This window comes from Chroicocephalus ridibundus, chromosome 1, assembly GCF_963924245.1.
Source record: "Chroicocephalus ridibundus chromosome 1, bChrRid1.1, whole genome shotgun sequence".
NCBI lineage: Eukaryota > Metazoa > Chordata > Aves > Charadriiformes > Laridae > Chroicocephalus > Chroicocephalus ridibundus.
Window position 1 is genome coordinate 180102284 of NC_086284.1, and position 15846 is coordinate 180118129.

The 15846-nt window shown below is 39.9% G+C and overlaps 1 protein-coding gene across 1 annotated transcript in view; it reads right to left on the bottom strand.

Annotated features, from left to right (window-relative positions):
* TRHDE (thyrotropin releasing hormone degrading enzyme) overlaps positions 1-15846 on the bottom strand; it is a 226017-nt gene that overhangs the window by 57676 nt on the left and 152495 nt on the right. The window contains exon 10 of the mRNA XM_063322932.1: positions 1992-2080. Within this exon, the coding sequence (XP_063179002.1) occupies positions 1992-2080 (89 nt within the window). The remainder of the gene's footprint in view (positions 1-1991; positions 2081-15846) is intronic.

Genomic DNA, 15846 nt, shown 5'->3' on the forward strand with positions numbered 1-15846 from the left:
TTTCCAATCTCAGAACCCCTCCCACATCGCCATGGAACAAACATACCAGCTGCAGAAAATCTCCAGGAGAATCACAAAACCACTTATACCAGCCCCGATACATAACAGCACATACAATGAATCGTACATTGATTACATCCAGGGATGTTCTATTTATGTTGAGGAATTCTCCAGCTGAGCTAGACAACAACAAGTAGAAGCAAGAGGACATCCTTGCCGTAGTCATACAGTCTCATTTTCAATGAGGCACAGCAACTGAGTGAGTGAGAAAGTAATGAGGAAGGACAAGGATAATGACAATAGATCACAGCAGCATTGATTTGCTACACAGGAAACTGATGACTCAGAAAGGTTCCTCTTTAATTTCTATATAGCAGCCACCCCAAAATCATTGCTCACACTGGCCATCATTAATTTGTTGATTTCTTGAAGGCATTCCAATAGGAGCAGTAGATCTTAAAAGAGTGGGCAGTGGTTTTATGGACTTGTTCCTCCACAGCACTCTGCAAGTAAAAGGCAATGAGGACGCAACTGTGCAGATAATAGTGATATACTGAACTTCCAAGGGAGGAGTGAAGGGAAGGAGGCATGCGTGTATAACCTAATGAGATGAGATGAGATGATCAACTCTCTCTGAAGTCAGTAGAAATCTTTCTATTAACTTCAGTGAGAGTTCAATCAAGCCCTAAAGGACAAAAGTAGAGCAGGTCATTAAGGCAGACTGTGAAAGTGCAAACAGGTTTTGAAGTATTCCAGAGGTGTTAACATTAAAAAGTATGGCCAGTGCAATATATTTCTTCAAAGTGAGGCAGCATCTGTATGCTCTGACTAGAAAATGTTTCCCAGGTTAGCCCTGGTCCCAGGCACATTTCTACATCATTATATCACCGGAGCAGTGTAAAACACGTTACATTCTGATAGGCTGCAAATGATCGGGGCAAAGAAACACATGCCTTATACCACTAGAAAGTTGGGATACTCAGATTCCCACCAGTCCTACACCATTCATTTCTAGTCCTGTCGGCTGATAAGCTGTACTTGACTATTATCTTTTAGTGACATAGAAAAGAGAAAAAAAGGAAAAAACCACAGGCTCACAGAGGTTTGACTCTTTCCTCTCTCCAGTTAGATTTCTATCAGAGGGAAATCTCTATGCCCTTCTAATTTTACAAGAAGGGGTCAGTTCTCCCTCTACAGCCCATGTGTTGAGAGGATGCATGGATCCTTCTTTTCCCTTCCATATAACAATTCTATTCAAGTCTCCACGCTTCTTTCCTCACTCTCTTCAATTCCAGTGAACTGCTAAAGAAAATAGAGAAATATTTAATGAAATTTCTATGGTGGGATTCCTTTGGGGTGATGAAAACTCACTGGTATCTAGCCCTAGCTGCCCTCAGGATGATAACTATTATGACCATGTAGGAACTGAGGAGGGAGAAAATAAGTAGTAAGCAGAATAATGCACTTTTGAGGTCCATCATCTGGTCATCTAATAGAGAAAAGAAATACTTTGATAGATCAATAAGGAAACTTTTTTAATGACAGTAATAATTTCTTAGTCCTGGTTCAGACTAGAGATTGGAGTTAAAAATGCCAGAATTCTAAATACTTTGCATTTACTAAGTCATATTCATCAGATGCTTTACTATAAAAATATTACATTTAACTTTCACCAATCAATAAAGCGAAATGCATTCATCAATGATTTGATATGTGTTGCTAAATATAAAATACTTAGCACTTAGGTACACATTTCTATGTAAAAGCTTTTCATTATACTGACTAACTTCTGCGATAATTATAAATCTTGCTTGTTGCTCATCCTTCATTCCTCCTCCCTCCCTTCCCAACTCTCCTTTTTTTGTAATTCATTTCAAGTAGCTAAAACTGGGTGCAGAGCAACAGTTATCTAGGATCAATTCCAAAGAAACAGTTGAGGAAAACACAAGTATGCTTTATGAGATTCCACTGGGAGGAAAGTTTATTTTTACCTGATTTGTTAGACACCCATATAATTGCCTCTGATGAGATGTGGCTCGTATTTCCTACTGCAATTGTTAATGGAATCTGCCACAAGTAGCTGCAAGACAAAGGAGGGGGAATCTAAGAACAAAAATACTGAACTGATTCTTCTCACAGCAATCAGGGATCATGTCAAAGAAATCAAAACACAATTTCAGTAGCAGTGTAGATGTGGATTCTAACAAGTTACTTTGAATTTGAAATGCATTTGCTATTAGCAGTAAAACAATGAAAAAGTCATTCATCTTAAGAAAAACTAAATTATATTTCACATTTTTCACACACTATCATCATATGAGGACTTTGTTGCAAGGCTTTCCTAATTTAACAAAATGATTCACAAAAGAGGAAATAATGATTTCCCATAGAAAGAAGAACACTTTTTTACACTTAGTTAGAAAAAGACAACCTCCAGGTAAAACATGCTTTGATTTATAGGGACTCCAAAGTTTAAAAACAACATATTCTTCTACCAACTTCTTAAAAAGCTATGATGGGCTTTCATAACTCCTGGTTTATAAAAACAAAACAAATGGGATGGATCTCCATTTCTTTGCACCATTTATTACCACTTACGTGTATGCAAACTGGACAAAACAAGCTACATGTGGATTTGGAGATATGCTGTTGTTGATCAGACCTCAACTTCCTTATAGGGTATCACAAACTGTTTCTCCTTTGAAATAAATGTTGTCAGTTACCTAAGACTTCTATAACATTTTTATCGCAATAAACAAAAATTGACTATAGGAAGTCAATCTTTTGGGGAAGAGATGGAAAGGATGAATTCCTGTGTCTCTTCATGATCACCTCTATTCCTGAACTCTCAGAAGTATCATTCCACCAGCCAGTGAAAGAACAGGCATTCCCTCCCAGGCTTGCCATCTCATTTTGTACACCAGTCAAGGGGGAGCACTCAGTAATGGCAGAGTACATGTGCATTTAAGCAAGGCAGCTTGCTAAGAGAATGGTCCCAAGTCAGATATCACCGTCTGCTATACTTAGATACCAATTAGGTGTATCATTTTAGACTGATTGCATTAAAATGGTGCAAGGATGAGTGTGGGCAAGTTCTTGATGTCTCCGTCAGCTTCCCTCCTGCTAGTACCCAGCACTGCAAAACTAGCCTATGGCACCATAAACATTAGGTTTGCTCTTTTCCACTTACCCAGAAGCCTGTTCCACTGAACTACAAACACCACGTCTATGTGCCACAACTGCCGCTGATGCGTGCTGGCTTGCAAGCGTTATGCCTGGGAACACGCCTGCCGTTCGGCACTGGAAAACCACGGGGATCACACATCACGCACCACTGAATTCCCCCTGTGCCAGTTCAGTGAGAAACGGTAGGCTACTGCAGTAATTTCTGTTCTCTGCTACTCTCAGATTTCATCAATAAGACAAGGATTATTTGATTCTATTATTTCAAAGGCCAGCTCCAGCAAACGCCTCCATATGAGTAACTCTGCGCACTTGACATCAAGGTGCTGAGAGCAGCCCCACTCCAGGGGGTCTGGCTGCTGGGGCTCAGGGTCAATGCGATGTCCCAGCCCGGCCTCATCACCGTGGACTTGTCTGGGGATCCAGAGTTCAGGCTCAAACTGGCTGCTGGGGGAGGGAGAGATCCCTGCCCCGCCGGCCCTGCTGCCATGCTCGGCTCCCCACCCCTTGGCGAAGAGCCCCCCGACATGCACAGGGGTTTGCAGCGCTCAGAACAGAACTGCATGTGCCGGGAAACACTTGTCCATACAGCAGTGACTCAGCGGAGAGGGGGAGATATTTGGAAAACTGTATGGCTAAAAGAGCTATGAGTGACACTAGAAAGAAAACATGGCATTTATTGCCATATGGGAGAAGAAAAAGGGTCCCATGTGATTTTCGGTGCTCTGAATCTTGGTATCATGACACACTGGGAAAATTATTAGATCTACTCACGCAGTGAAGACACGTTCCACATGAGCATGTGTTCTGGCAGACACTTTGCATAATTAAGCTGTGGCATCTAAAGATGCTACTGCCTTTATCAGTCTGCCCAGACCTTGTGCTGGATGTTACCACCCTTCGCAGCACAGCCAGCAGAAAAGGATGCCCACCAGTGCCTTAGCTTCTCCACTTCCCAGTTGGGTCTTCACGCAAAGCTACCTTCTTTGTTGGCTTAACTAGTACTCTGGACTGTGAACTAGAGTAATGAGGTGAAAACGTGTATTGTGTCCTACTGCTTCTGCTACAGCAGTAATAACTTCTGGGTTTGACAGGTGAGGGCAGTCAGGAGATGCTGTGAAGCGATGCATCGGAGAATATTCACTACTCTCTTAAATACCTTATAGCTTGCTAGACACCCACCACTGTTTTAGAGTCTGTCCAAAAAACCTTCTAGGAAAGATACTATCTTTAAAAATATATCCAGTTCTAAATACTCAGCTCTCCAGAATGAAAAAGATGCTGGCAAGCTGTGATCAAGAAAATTGAGGCAAAATTAAGCACAAAGCTCATATATTATTTGAAAGCACAGGAAGAACTGCATTTGCATGGTATTTTTATGACTTTTATGATTTTTGAGATCAACTCCTACTGAAAAAGTTATACTGCAAAATAAAAGATACTGAGAGCTGCCTATGTAGCTTATTTAAACACATATATAAACATACAAATATAAGTGTATGAACATATACACGGAAACTTGTTATTTTGAGAAGGAACTTCATGAAAAGATATTCTGTACATTGCAATGTCTATACAGAGAAGAATTCTATATTACTTTATATTATTATTTTATGTTACCTCCAATTAAGGTAAATCCCATTGAAAAAAAGGACAGAACCTTCTCTGAAAGGTGACCTAGATGTGGAACAAGAGTCATGTAAGCTACCCATCCTCAGAAAGCACGTGTGGATTCAGTTGGGAAGATTAGTACTGGTAGATTTAACTTTTATCTCCCCAAGACGAAAGACCTACTGATGTTCTCAGCACTCTCCAGAATCTCCAAATCTCATCCTCTTGGTTATTGGTTTACCAGGTGAACCACAGATTTCCTTTTAAAAGACCTCTCCAGAAACGCATTTTTCCTGCTTGTACTGCTGCTGTTCTGTGGATGTTTATCCGCTTTCCCCTTCCAAACCTCTTCATCCTCAGTGAAACTTCTGCTGCTGTTGCAGAAGATGACATGGCTAACTTTTTTGTCTGTATGGGAGGAAGATATATATAGCTCACCTTTCAAGAATTTTTGTTAGGATGACTTCTCCTACACAACATTTCTGAGTGATCCGTATGGACTGTGTTCTCCAGGTGTGACTAGGAAGAAGCAAACGTTTTTGTGCTTTTCTATCACACTCTTCTACTTTACAGAGAAAAGAGGAAGAGAGCCCACTTGCCTGTTTTCCTCCTACTTTGTCTGGGAGTAGTGCACATCTTTTATTTATTCTTTATACCTTGGGAGCACATATGCTCTCTGTATGTATTTGACCAGGGAAAGGAGCATTCTGTTCCACCTGGCCATCTGCTGCCCGCTGCGAAAAACCAGTTGCAGTGAAAATAAGAATCCAGCACTGAGGGCCCAGTGACTAGGGCAGCAGGACTGGAAACAACCCATTTGGTTCTCCTGCCCTCAGGAATATGTCTGCAGGAATCAGATGCCTGTTCAGGTAGCACTGGGTGAAACGGAGCTAACAAACTACACATTCAATGTGCCTGAGATGACACCGAACTTCAGAGGGATCTTCACATTATGTCCCTCTGGATACAAACCTGATCACCTTAACAGGGAACTAAAGCCAGACCACTTAATTGTGGGGAAACTAAGGGGTGTTTCAGGAATTAAAAGAAACCAGCTCTGAGGATAAGGAGGAGAGACATCTAAAATTGGAACAGACATGGTAAATATGAACTGCGCTGTACACAACATTGTTCAGTCTCAAAGAGATGTAGGAAATGTCTTAAAGAGATGTAGGAAATGTCTTGAAGACATGTAGGAAAAAGGGGATCTTGTTGAAAGGTAGTACAAATAAGCCTTTTCCTGTTGATTTACAAGTGAGAAACTGTTAATGTGAAATAGTTAAATTTAGGTTGACTTGCACAATTAAAGGGAACATTTTGGTGATTTATTATTTTTTTTTGCTAGCACCACTTTAATGTGTAATACTGAAGTGTGTTAACATCTCCATTCCGCTTGGAGAATAATCATAGGGATTTGTTTGATGAACTAATACAATCTTGCATCTGCCAAGGTATGTGCAATACTAGAAACTAGCTAATTATGCTCTGACTGGATTATATAGATTTTTTTGTCTTGAGCATTACAGAATGACTACATAGCCAGTATTAGTGTACTTTATTTCACTCAGAAAATTATCATGTTTGTGATGAGTACTTGCTTGTGCCTTGACTTCCAACAAATAAGAACTGATATCCCTTCACAGGCAAATTCTGCGACCATAAAGTATTAAGCAAACACGATGCCTCACACTTCTGTCTCTGGTGAACAGTAATGTTGTATCAACACCGGATTTTCAGTGGAACAATTAGTTGCTTCTTTGTAAAGAGCTATGCAGTGCCAAAAAAGGGCAGTAGATTATTTCCTCTGCTGACAAAACAAAGATCTCAGGTCATTAAAAAGGAAAATGCAAGTTTCCTGGAGTTTCAGAATCTGCACCCCTTTTCAACTGCTTTTTCACGTTAATGAATGTTTTTGCTGAGATTGAAGCCCATACGTTTTCAAGGTTCATCCTCCCAGTAACTATAATGTGCCAAGCTTCCACCCTCTGCCTCTAGTGAATACCGTGTTCCTCCAGTGAAATTTCACCTTTCTCCATGGATTCAAATCTAAACAAAGAAGTTCAGCTACTCCTAGTCATTATTCACAGAACAATGAAGATACCTGTTCAATATTCATAAGTTTATTATCCTTGGCTGCATTATAAAGAGTATACAAGTAATGGGATTGCTTCATGTAAAGTGACAGAACATCTGCATCTAAAATACCACAGCAGAACTTAGCTGCCCTGCTTTTTGAATGGGAGAGGACGTGAACAACCACATCCCTCTCTATATCCTCTGCTTTTACAGACCTCTGGGTTAAAGACTCCTAATCTATCCTGCTGTTCGTTATACAGAAATTGTACTTAATCCTTCTTATTGGCCACCTCTATTTTTTTTTCTATCTGTTATACCCTTTTCTAGGTTAGAAAGCCAGACCTGCCCTCCGTGCTTTGAAGGCAGGTCTACCATGGATTAGAAGTGGAATAATTATTTTCTCTTCTATACTCTTGATATTTTTTATACACTCCTTTCCTACTAATCCCTACTGTTCTATTTACTTGGTTGACTGCGTCTGGACACTGAGCTTATGTTTACAGAAAATTACCTACCATAACTTCAAGATATCTTTCCTGAGAGAAAACCGTTTCTTCAGAACCCAGCACTAAGCAACTAAGTTAGAGCTGTCTTCCCCACATATACCACCTTTGCATTTATCAACATTAATCTTCATCAGTCATTTTATCACCAAGTCAACCAGCATTAAAGGATACTTCTGTAATCTTAGTGATTACCTTTTGGTTTTACTAACCTCACAAAACTCCTATGACCAGAAAACTCTGTTACCTCACTCTTCCATGCCCTTTATCACATCATTGAATAGGAAAAACTTCAACACAGGTTTCTCAAGAATTTAATGGGTTATCAACCTCCACTGAGAAATTAAACCAATTAATTTCTCCCTTTTTGCTTGTATTTCATAAGTGAGATCTTCCCTCTTATCCCAGTACAGATTATCTTCGTTAGGAATTGTTAACGAGGAAGCTGGACCTCCAAAAATTCATAAAGAACAGTTAAAATGACGAGGCTAGATACATCTAGATATAGAAGACATCTATTTATAGTCTTTGATTATATACCTAGCTAGAAAATCAAAGGAGAACCACGACAAGGTAGACGAACAGAACAATGTACCGACTTTAGAAAAAAATATATTTTTTTTAGTACAGCTAACAGCAGAAGAATAAGGTGCAAAATTAAAATGCTATGCACAAAAGCAAATTAACTGATCTGCCTATTAGCAGGATATAAGAAGCATAATTAATTTAAAGTGTAGTGGGAATCATGAACTTAAATCACAGAATGATTTAGGTGGGAAGGGACCTAAGGAGATCCAATCCTCTGCTCAAATGTGCTAACAGCACAGGAAAACAGAGTTTCATTGTAGGTAGAACATGAGATCAGAGGAGGATACACAGGCTGTATGTTCAGTGGTATCACACGAAGTCAATAAAGTCAAATGTGGTAAATGATTTGCTATCTGATTTTTTTCCTAATCCTTACCCGTGCAAAGCATCTACAGAATTACTTTCATAACAGCTGAATACCAAAAGCTGTATGCACCTTCCAACAGCTTACTTGGCTGAGAAATGAAATTGTGAGTTGTCTAAATTATTCCTGGTTGGAAAAACAGAACTAACGTATCTTCCATCAGCTGGCACTGGTGAAATCTCAGCCATCACTCTTCTATGACTTAGCTTCTCTGGGCTAAATTCAATTGTGCAAACTGATGTCAAATGAGCTGCCGTTGGGTACTTGAGACATCTGTCAGGGCCTGAAAGATACGGCACAGCACCTACGGATGCTCCCGCCCATGTAAAGGCAGTACAAGGTCACGCTCGATACCTGAGGGCACCTCCAATGGCACCAGTCACCTGTGCAAACAACTAAATGAGCCTCTCCATCCACTTGATGTTAACAACAATACATTCCACAATTCCCAAGGAAACTTTTTCATTTCTAACTGAAAAAGGCAAATTTTCAAAACCAAGCTGCTCATAAGAAAGAGAAGACTTCAGCACAGATTTTCAACTATAATACTTAAAACAGGCACTGCTGAAACATTTTATAACTACTATTTAAATAAAAACTTCCAGTTTGCTGATTCAAAATGAATTTCGGCTTGAAATACAAGTTAATTGAAGGGAGAAGTTAAAATGATTGAAACTGAAATGTAAGGTACTGAAATTATGAAATTGAAATGAATGTTCTAAACCATTTTTTCCCCAATTTTTTGCTTTGATTTTTGTCCTGATTCAGTACAGGGAAATGTTTTGATATGCTGAAAATTTCTGTGGGATGGGAATCCATTTCTTGCTCATCTGTAACGCTTACTAATCTTTGTAAAGTATTTTGAGAACATAACTATCTGAGACTTCGTATCACTGAAGGATATGATTAAAGCTATTTAACGTGGAGATAAAGTGAGGCATAAAAATAATTTAAGAGTAGAAAGGATAAAAAGAAAATCCAAGAGTAAAACTGACTAGTTAAGACACCTGGCTCCTTGTTTTAACCACCAGAACTTAATATCCAAAACGCCAACTCTGTCTCCTTAGTTGAAATCTGGTGCATCCAGAATGGCTGAAGCTCAGAAACAGGGACGAAGGACTCCTTGGCATTAGTTTCCCATTCCCGCATCTCCAGATGGAGAACCCTGAAATTTCATGTACACAGAGATATATGCTCGTGTGAGTAGTGCCGAGTCTGAGAAGACAACACTTTCCTGGTGTGGCTCTTGCCAACAGTGACGACTCCTTGATTAGGGATATTTCTTACCAAGGGAATACCAAATATCTGACAGGGATATTTCTTACCAAGGGAATACCTTGCTACGAGCTGTCCGCATAAACTCATGTTGTTGGGATTTCAGAGACAAAAGAACATGAAAGCAAAGTAATGAGAAAATATGACCTTTTGGAAAGTAAGTCAGTCTTACAGAACAAAATGAAAGCTAAGAATTAAAGATTTATATTTTTCCTTCAGTTGCATACTTGGCTGATCTACAGAGCCATATACAAATAGTGTCTGGTGAAAGAAGTATTTAGCTGCTTGGCTGCAAAAGTTTCTGGCTAATAACCTTAAAGCCTATTATAAAATAAAGGGCACAGAAAGTTGGTAACTAAAGGATAGCGTGAAGTTCGGACATTAAATCAGCATAGCAGGAAGAGAGCAGAGATCTCTCATTTCTTCTCCTTGCTGAGACAACTGCAATTTTTGTTAGCAAGGAAAAAAGAAGGCCTTTGTTTTCGGTGAATTTTGAACATTAAGATAGTGGAAGGTTCAAAGATAAATTGTTAACGGAAAACCTAAAACTGTACTCAACTAATCTACAGAGTTACAAATATTGTTGCTGTGATACCTGGAAGAATTTATTCCTAGGCTGACAGCACAAGTAGACATCATAAGGTGGTGAGTGGGAAACAAGTGGAAGCTGTTGAACAGCACAGCAGCTTTAGAGCTTCCTGCTATGGAAAGAGATTGTAAGTGAAGCAGAACTCAGCAGTACCAGGGTAAAATTTCGTAAGCCACGCTTTCCAGACACATTGTGTTGGGAAAGATAATTTATAAGCATCATAGAGATCTTCCCAGGTTATTATATAGTATAGTATCTCATTCAGTAAAGAGTGCTTCAAGTTCCAGGGGAAGCTCATGTGAATACCATAGCAAATCACACACTTTTACTGTGATTCTATAGAGTGTTAGTTCTGTTTAATAGATAAGGAGCTGACAATATATTCATGTTGTGAATCTCAGTTTCACAAGACTGAAGAATACAGAGATTTCATTAGATTTAATATGTGCCGGCAAAGTGATTGTAGGCTGTACCCAGAGGCACAACACAACAGAAGAAGATGTTAATTCCAGCTCTCACACCTCCTACACTGAGCCAGGGTGTCAAGGGATTCTTTGTACCCTGCCAGCACAGAAGATGGCAGATAGGAAGGGAAGATTTCACTGACTTTGTAGCAAAGACAAATACAAGATGAAAAATGGATAAAGGAGAGACCAACTGAGCTCAGCCTGGAACATGTTCACTGGCCTAAGGTTGGGATTCTGAGGTTCCAGGTGTTCTACCCTCGCACAAAACTAACAGACTGGCCAACAAGAAGAAGGTAAGCCAAGACAAAAAAAAGGACACTGTTACTAACAAACACATGATTACATGACTAATTAGAAAAAGATTGCAAAAAAAAAAGGGTTGTGGAAGTGTTTACTCCAAGATTATCCTGGACTATGCTGGGCAGAGGCATTTCCAGCCCCTTTAGAAAAGCAAGGTAAGAATTTGGACTGGTGGACTCTGTGAATTAAAGACAGTGTTCCAGCACAGTTTTTAGGGGATTGTAACTGACTGCAAGACAGACTGTATTTTTTTCACCTGTGATTCCAGACATAATTAAGTTAGGGTGCCATGTAATACACATGCAGCTTTGTCCAAGCAGGTAACAAAACTGCAACTGAGGTACACGTTACTCAGAAACTAACGGTCTTCATGTTACCATCTACTGCCAACACTGTCAAAGCCTCACTGAGCTTTTTGTATCAGTTTCTTCTTTCTCACTAATGCCTCACCTATGAAGGAATTCAACGTTTTAGTCAGAGCAACCTACCATCCAAAACAAACCAACGGGGTCAGCTCTTGATAGATGCTGCCAGGCAGAGAATGGCTGGACCACCTGGTGGATCTGAATGGGCTCCATGTCTGAGGTGTCAGTTTTTGAAGAGTATTGCAAGCTTTTAATAGAAATGAACTTAATAGATGCCTCATAGATGAGCAGAAATTAATTTGTAGAGCAGTCTTGCCTTTCAACTACTAAGATTTGTCTACTTTGTCTGAGGTTTTCAAAGGTTCTGATCAGATATGTAGTTGGCCCACCTAATATATACTTCAGAGGGAAGCAAAACTTGGTGATTTGGAAGGCATTTGGAATTGTGGGCCTATTATAATTTTTGAATACAAATTAGACTTAGCTGCATACACGGAGGAAACTATGGATAATCCTTATACTTTGGAGAAATATTTAGAATTGCATGAGAGGGTGACTCGGAAGCTTATAGTCTACTCTTGAAAGATGCTAGCACATCTGAGATTACTTGCTTCTGATGGTAATCCTCTTTATTTGCAGCTCTGCCTCAACACAGCTGCTAATTTTATATATTTGTCTATTATGGATGCTTTCATTTCGAAACTCATGTTAAAAAACGCTATCATATTGTTATATTCTAAAATAAAGGTTGATAGTTACTTCTAAGAGCCATTATTTATAGGATAGATCACGGATTGTTTGGATTTTTTCTGTATAAGGATCAAAACACAAAGATAGGGAGGGAAAAATATTTTCAATGCCAATACTGTATTGCTGGAATGTATTTTAGAGGTATGCATTTTAATACAATCATTGACACTGTAATTCATCTGTAGTCAGAATAGTGATTAACATGTTTAACAGCAATGTATTACAGATGCAGATTTTGTTGTTTTCCTTTACTCTGCCATAGCCCTAATTCTTTCTGAATTTTACAAGAATCTTTGAAACAATTTTCAGCAATAAGTAATTCCTAGAGCTGAAATAGGGAAAACAATTTATATTCTTCAGGAATTCCCTTACCAATGCAACCAAACCACAAAGCCCCAGACACCAGAAAAGGCTTCAGTGCTGTAACTGCAGACTAGCATGAAAGGGCCCCTGTGTGGCCCTGTGCTGTGGGACTGCCTTAAGATGACAGTATGCATATGCTGTTAGAAAACAGCTGTATGTCTTCAGCCATCCCTTATAAACCCCGCTCTTCTTTGGTCTGACTGCTTTTTTAAGGGTGGGCACAAGGTAATTCAAATGAGTTAATTTGAATTAAATTACCCAATTTGAAAAGAAAAAAAATTGCATTGTCTGATAATATAATATTATCTGATTACTAAATCTTCTACAAAGTTCTGTGTAATTTTAGATTAATGTTTTATACCAAAATAAATTATAAATGAAGTGGTTAGAAATATGATGGGGCTCTTTAAAATTGACTCATGTCAGTGTCAGTGCTAGCAGAGTACCTTCCTAAATTTAGAAAAATATTGTGGGCAAAGAACAAATACTACAAATTTTTTGTCAGTACATGCTTTCTCCTCCCTGCCTAACATTACCTTTTTACACTAAAGCACAAAAGGCTTCATTTTCGAAAGTGACAAGCAATTTTGGGTGCTGAGTCAGAGATGGATAGAAAGAAGGTGGGTTTAAGCACTGTTAAGTGTCTTTCCTAACAGCTGCCTCTTTACACTCCAATAAGGGCCCTTAATCTCTCCTGCATCCTCTGTTCCATCTTGCACCAGCACAAAACGTCCTTCCAGAATTGCACATGTAGTGCTGACCATGCAAACCCCACCTCCAGGTTGTCCTTTACCCATGAGCATGGTCCCTTGACTACAGAGTTCAGGTCTGAGTTTCATCTGACATAATTCCGAGTGGAAGGATGCGTTATGAGCTGAGGAGGGACCCTCCCCCCCCCGCAGTAGGAACAAGAGTAGCATTTTAGCTCTGCCTACAAACCTCCATTATGTTCTCAGAGACTTAGTGCCAAGCATTTTTCAGTGTATTCCAACGTTTGGTTCTGATTTTTTGTCAGAATACTATGAACTTAAGCAAAATCAAAATATAATTCCTATGATAGTTTCTCCTTCCTCAGTAAACTTTCCTAAGAGTCCCTCACCAAAATATCTTCTCCATAAAACCTGAGATTCTACTATTGACCGTCAAGGCTCCCATACAGAGATAAAGAAAAAAATTCAGCATTAGCAACATAAGAAAGCAAAAGGAAGAGGAGGTTAAAAAAGAAAGCATGTTAGTACTTTCAATCTCTGATCTACAATGGGGAATCCACTTCTCTGATTTTTACAATGCCAATAAAATATGACATTTATCCACCTTCATCCATTCCATTACCCTTGTCTCTGCCAAATGCTGTTTGGGATTTCCCCAATCTGCTCTTTACTTCAACTAAAGCCCCCATCTCAACCGCCTTCTCTATTTCACTGCTTCTCCATATTTCCTTATTCCAGCTACACAATTTTAATGGTCCCAGATCCGGCTCATATCTGCACCCTTCCACACGGCGTTCCCTTTCCCTCCCCTTGCATGTCAGGCAGCCCTGGCAGCAGCACTGCAGCCCCGAGTCTCCTCTTCGCCTCCCCACCTCGCTCTGAATTAAAACACAGTGCTGCCCTCAAGTACATGCTCCTTCCCTCACCCTGAAACGGATTTAATTAATGTGAGTTAATTAACTAGGTTGGGTATCTCAATCCTGAGAAGCAGTATTAGCAAATAAGATGAGGAAAATGACACAGTCCGCGGTGATAATAAAATACAGCAGCAGCTTTTACCTGTCAGCCTAACTTCTGTCAGGATACGAGTGCTGCCACTGCACAGGAAGCAATGACACAATACAGCAATTTTGTCTTCTTTAGCATTCTGCAAATTCTAACACTGACAGTTGCCCATGTCCTGCACACCAGAGCATCCTGGGTGTTTGCCTAGTGGGAAGCATTTCTTGCAAATAGAAGCTGTGAAATGGTTTCGGAAATAAAGTGTTAAATTAAAACTGGCATTTCCAAGATCTTTGCTAGCAGCAAAACCTTGCTGAAGAGACATCGGCAAAGAAATGTGCAGGAACAAATTTTAAGAGCACTTCCCATTCTGATTGAATAATAATGCAACCCTCAGAAAAGCCTCTAAAAAATAAAAAGGCAAGACAAAAGACTGGGGACTCTCCAGTGGATTCTACAGCAAAAATACCCTATTGTGGCAGGCAGTGCGCGGCACGAGTATTGGGCTGGCAAACGCCAGCACCCAACAGCAAAGGCATCCTCCCGCGCACGCCCGAGGCAGGGCTGGCTTCCTCCAGGTCACTCGCAGAAGCAGCTCTTCCTCCTGTTCGTTTGGAGGAGCAGCAATCTGCACAGCACTGTCCCCTCTCAGGCCGCTGGCGTTAAGGACCATCCCTATACCCACTGAAGGACAAAATCTACTGGTGCCATAGAGCTGTCCTCTACTAAACACCGGTGTTCGTGTAAAGAGAAGGAGCTCCCCACACTTTCTCACTCTTCTGCAAGAACAAGTTTTTTCAAGTCCTTGCTTGACCAGCAAAAAACCTGGTTAAATCAATATCTGGCTGTGTTCACGCACAGTTCTGTGCTTCACTAAGGATTCTTGGTTTTTTAATCTTGTTCCTGATAATTCCATTTCCTCTGTGCCTAATATCAGTACCTTCCTCTCCTGAAGCCCACTCCCTTCATCATTATTATAGCTGATACAGAGGCACTCAGGACAGTCAAGACGAACCAGGGTACCACATCTACTCCCCAGGCAGCAGCACAGAAGTTGTTTCTAGGAAAAACGCTGATATAAGTGTAATCTTTCAGGTATAGCAAAGATGAAAGGCATAACAAGAAAACACTCAAAGGACATGAGGAAATGGAAGATTAGAGGATATTTCCCACAGACAGGGAGGTAAATGAGTACTTCTTTTTCTATTTATATTTTGTTATCCCTTTTTCCTCAGCTCATGGAATAATATTTGTCCATATTATGGTTCTTTTTATTATACAATTAATAGTACATATGCTCCATTATTCCATGACTGCTCTAAGAAGATCTCAAAGATACTTATCTGCATTCCCCTTGTGCTCCTAACACTTTGGTTTGTGTTTAACCAGCCCCTCAGCTGATAAGTGGACAGAGTAAGTTCCCCATCGCTGCTCAAGTGATAATGCCATACAAATAAGAATACACATGGCAATATTCAAACACGGCTATGCTTTCACTATACAAATAATTATCAGTAAAGGGACAAGCACAGCCCTTTTTCCACAAAGCCTGAATAAATGAGCTTCGTGTAGGGAATTCAGAAGAGACTAGAAGGGAAATAAATTCTGCAGTTAACCATTCATCTTGGAGTGGAGCGACGGCTCAGCAGCTCTGCTGCCCGTTGTAAGGCCTTTCAGTTGTCGTAATTACTACATGGTGT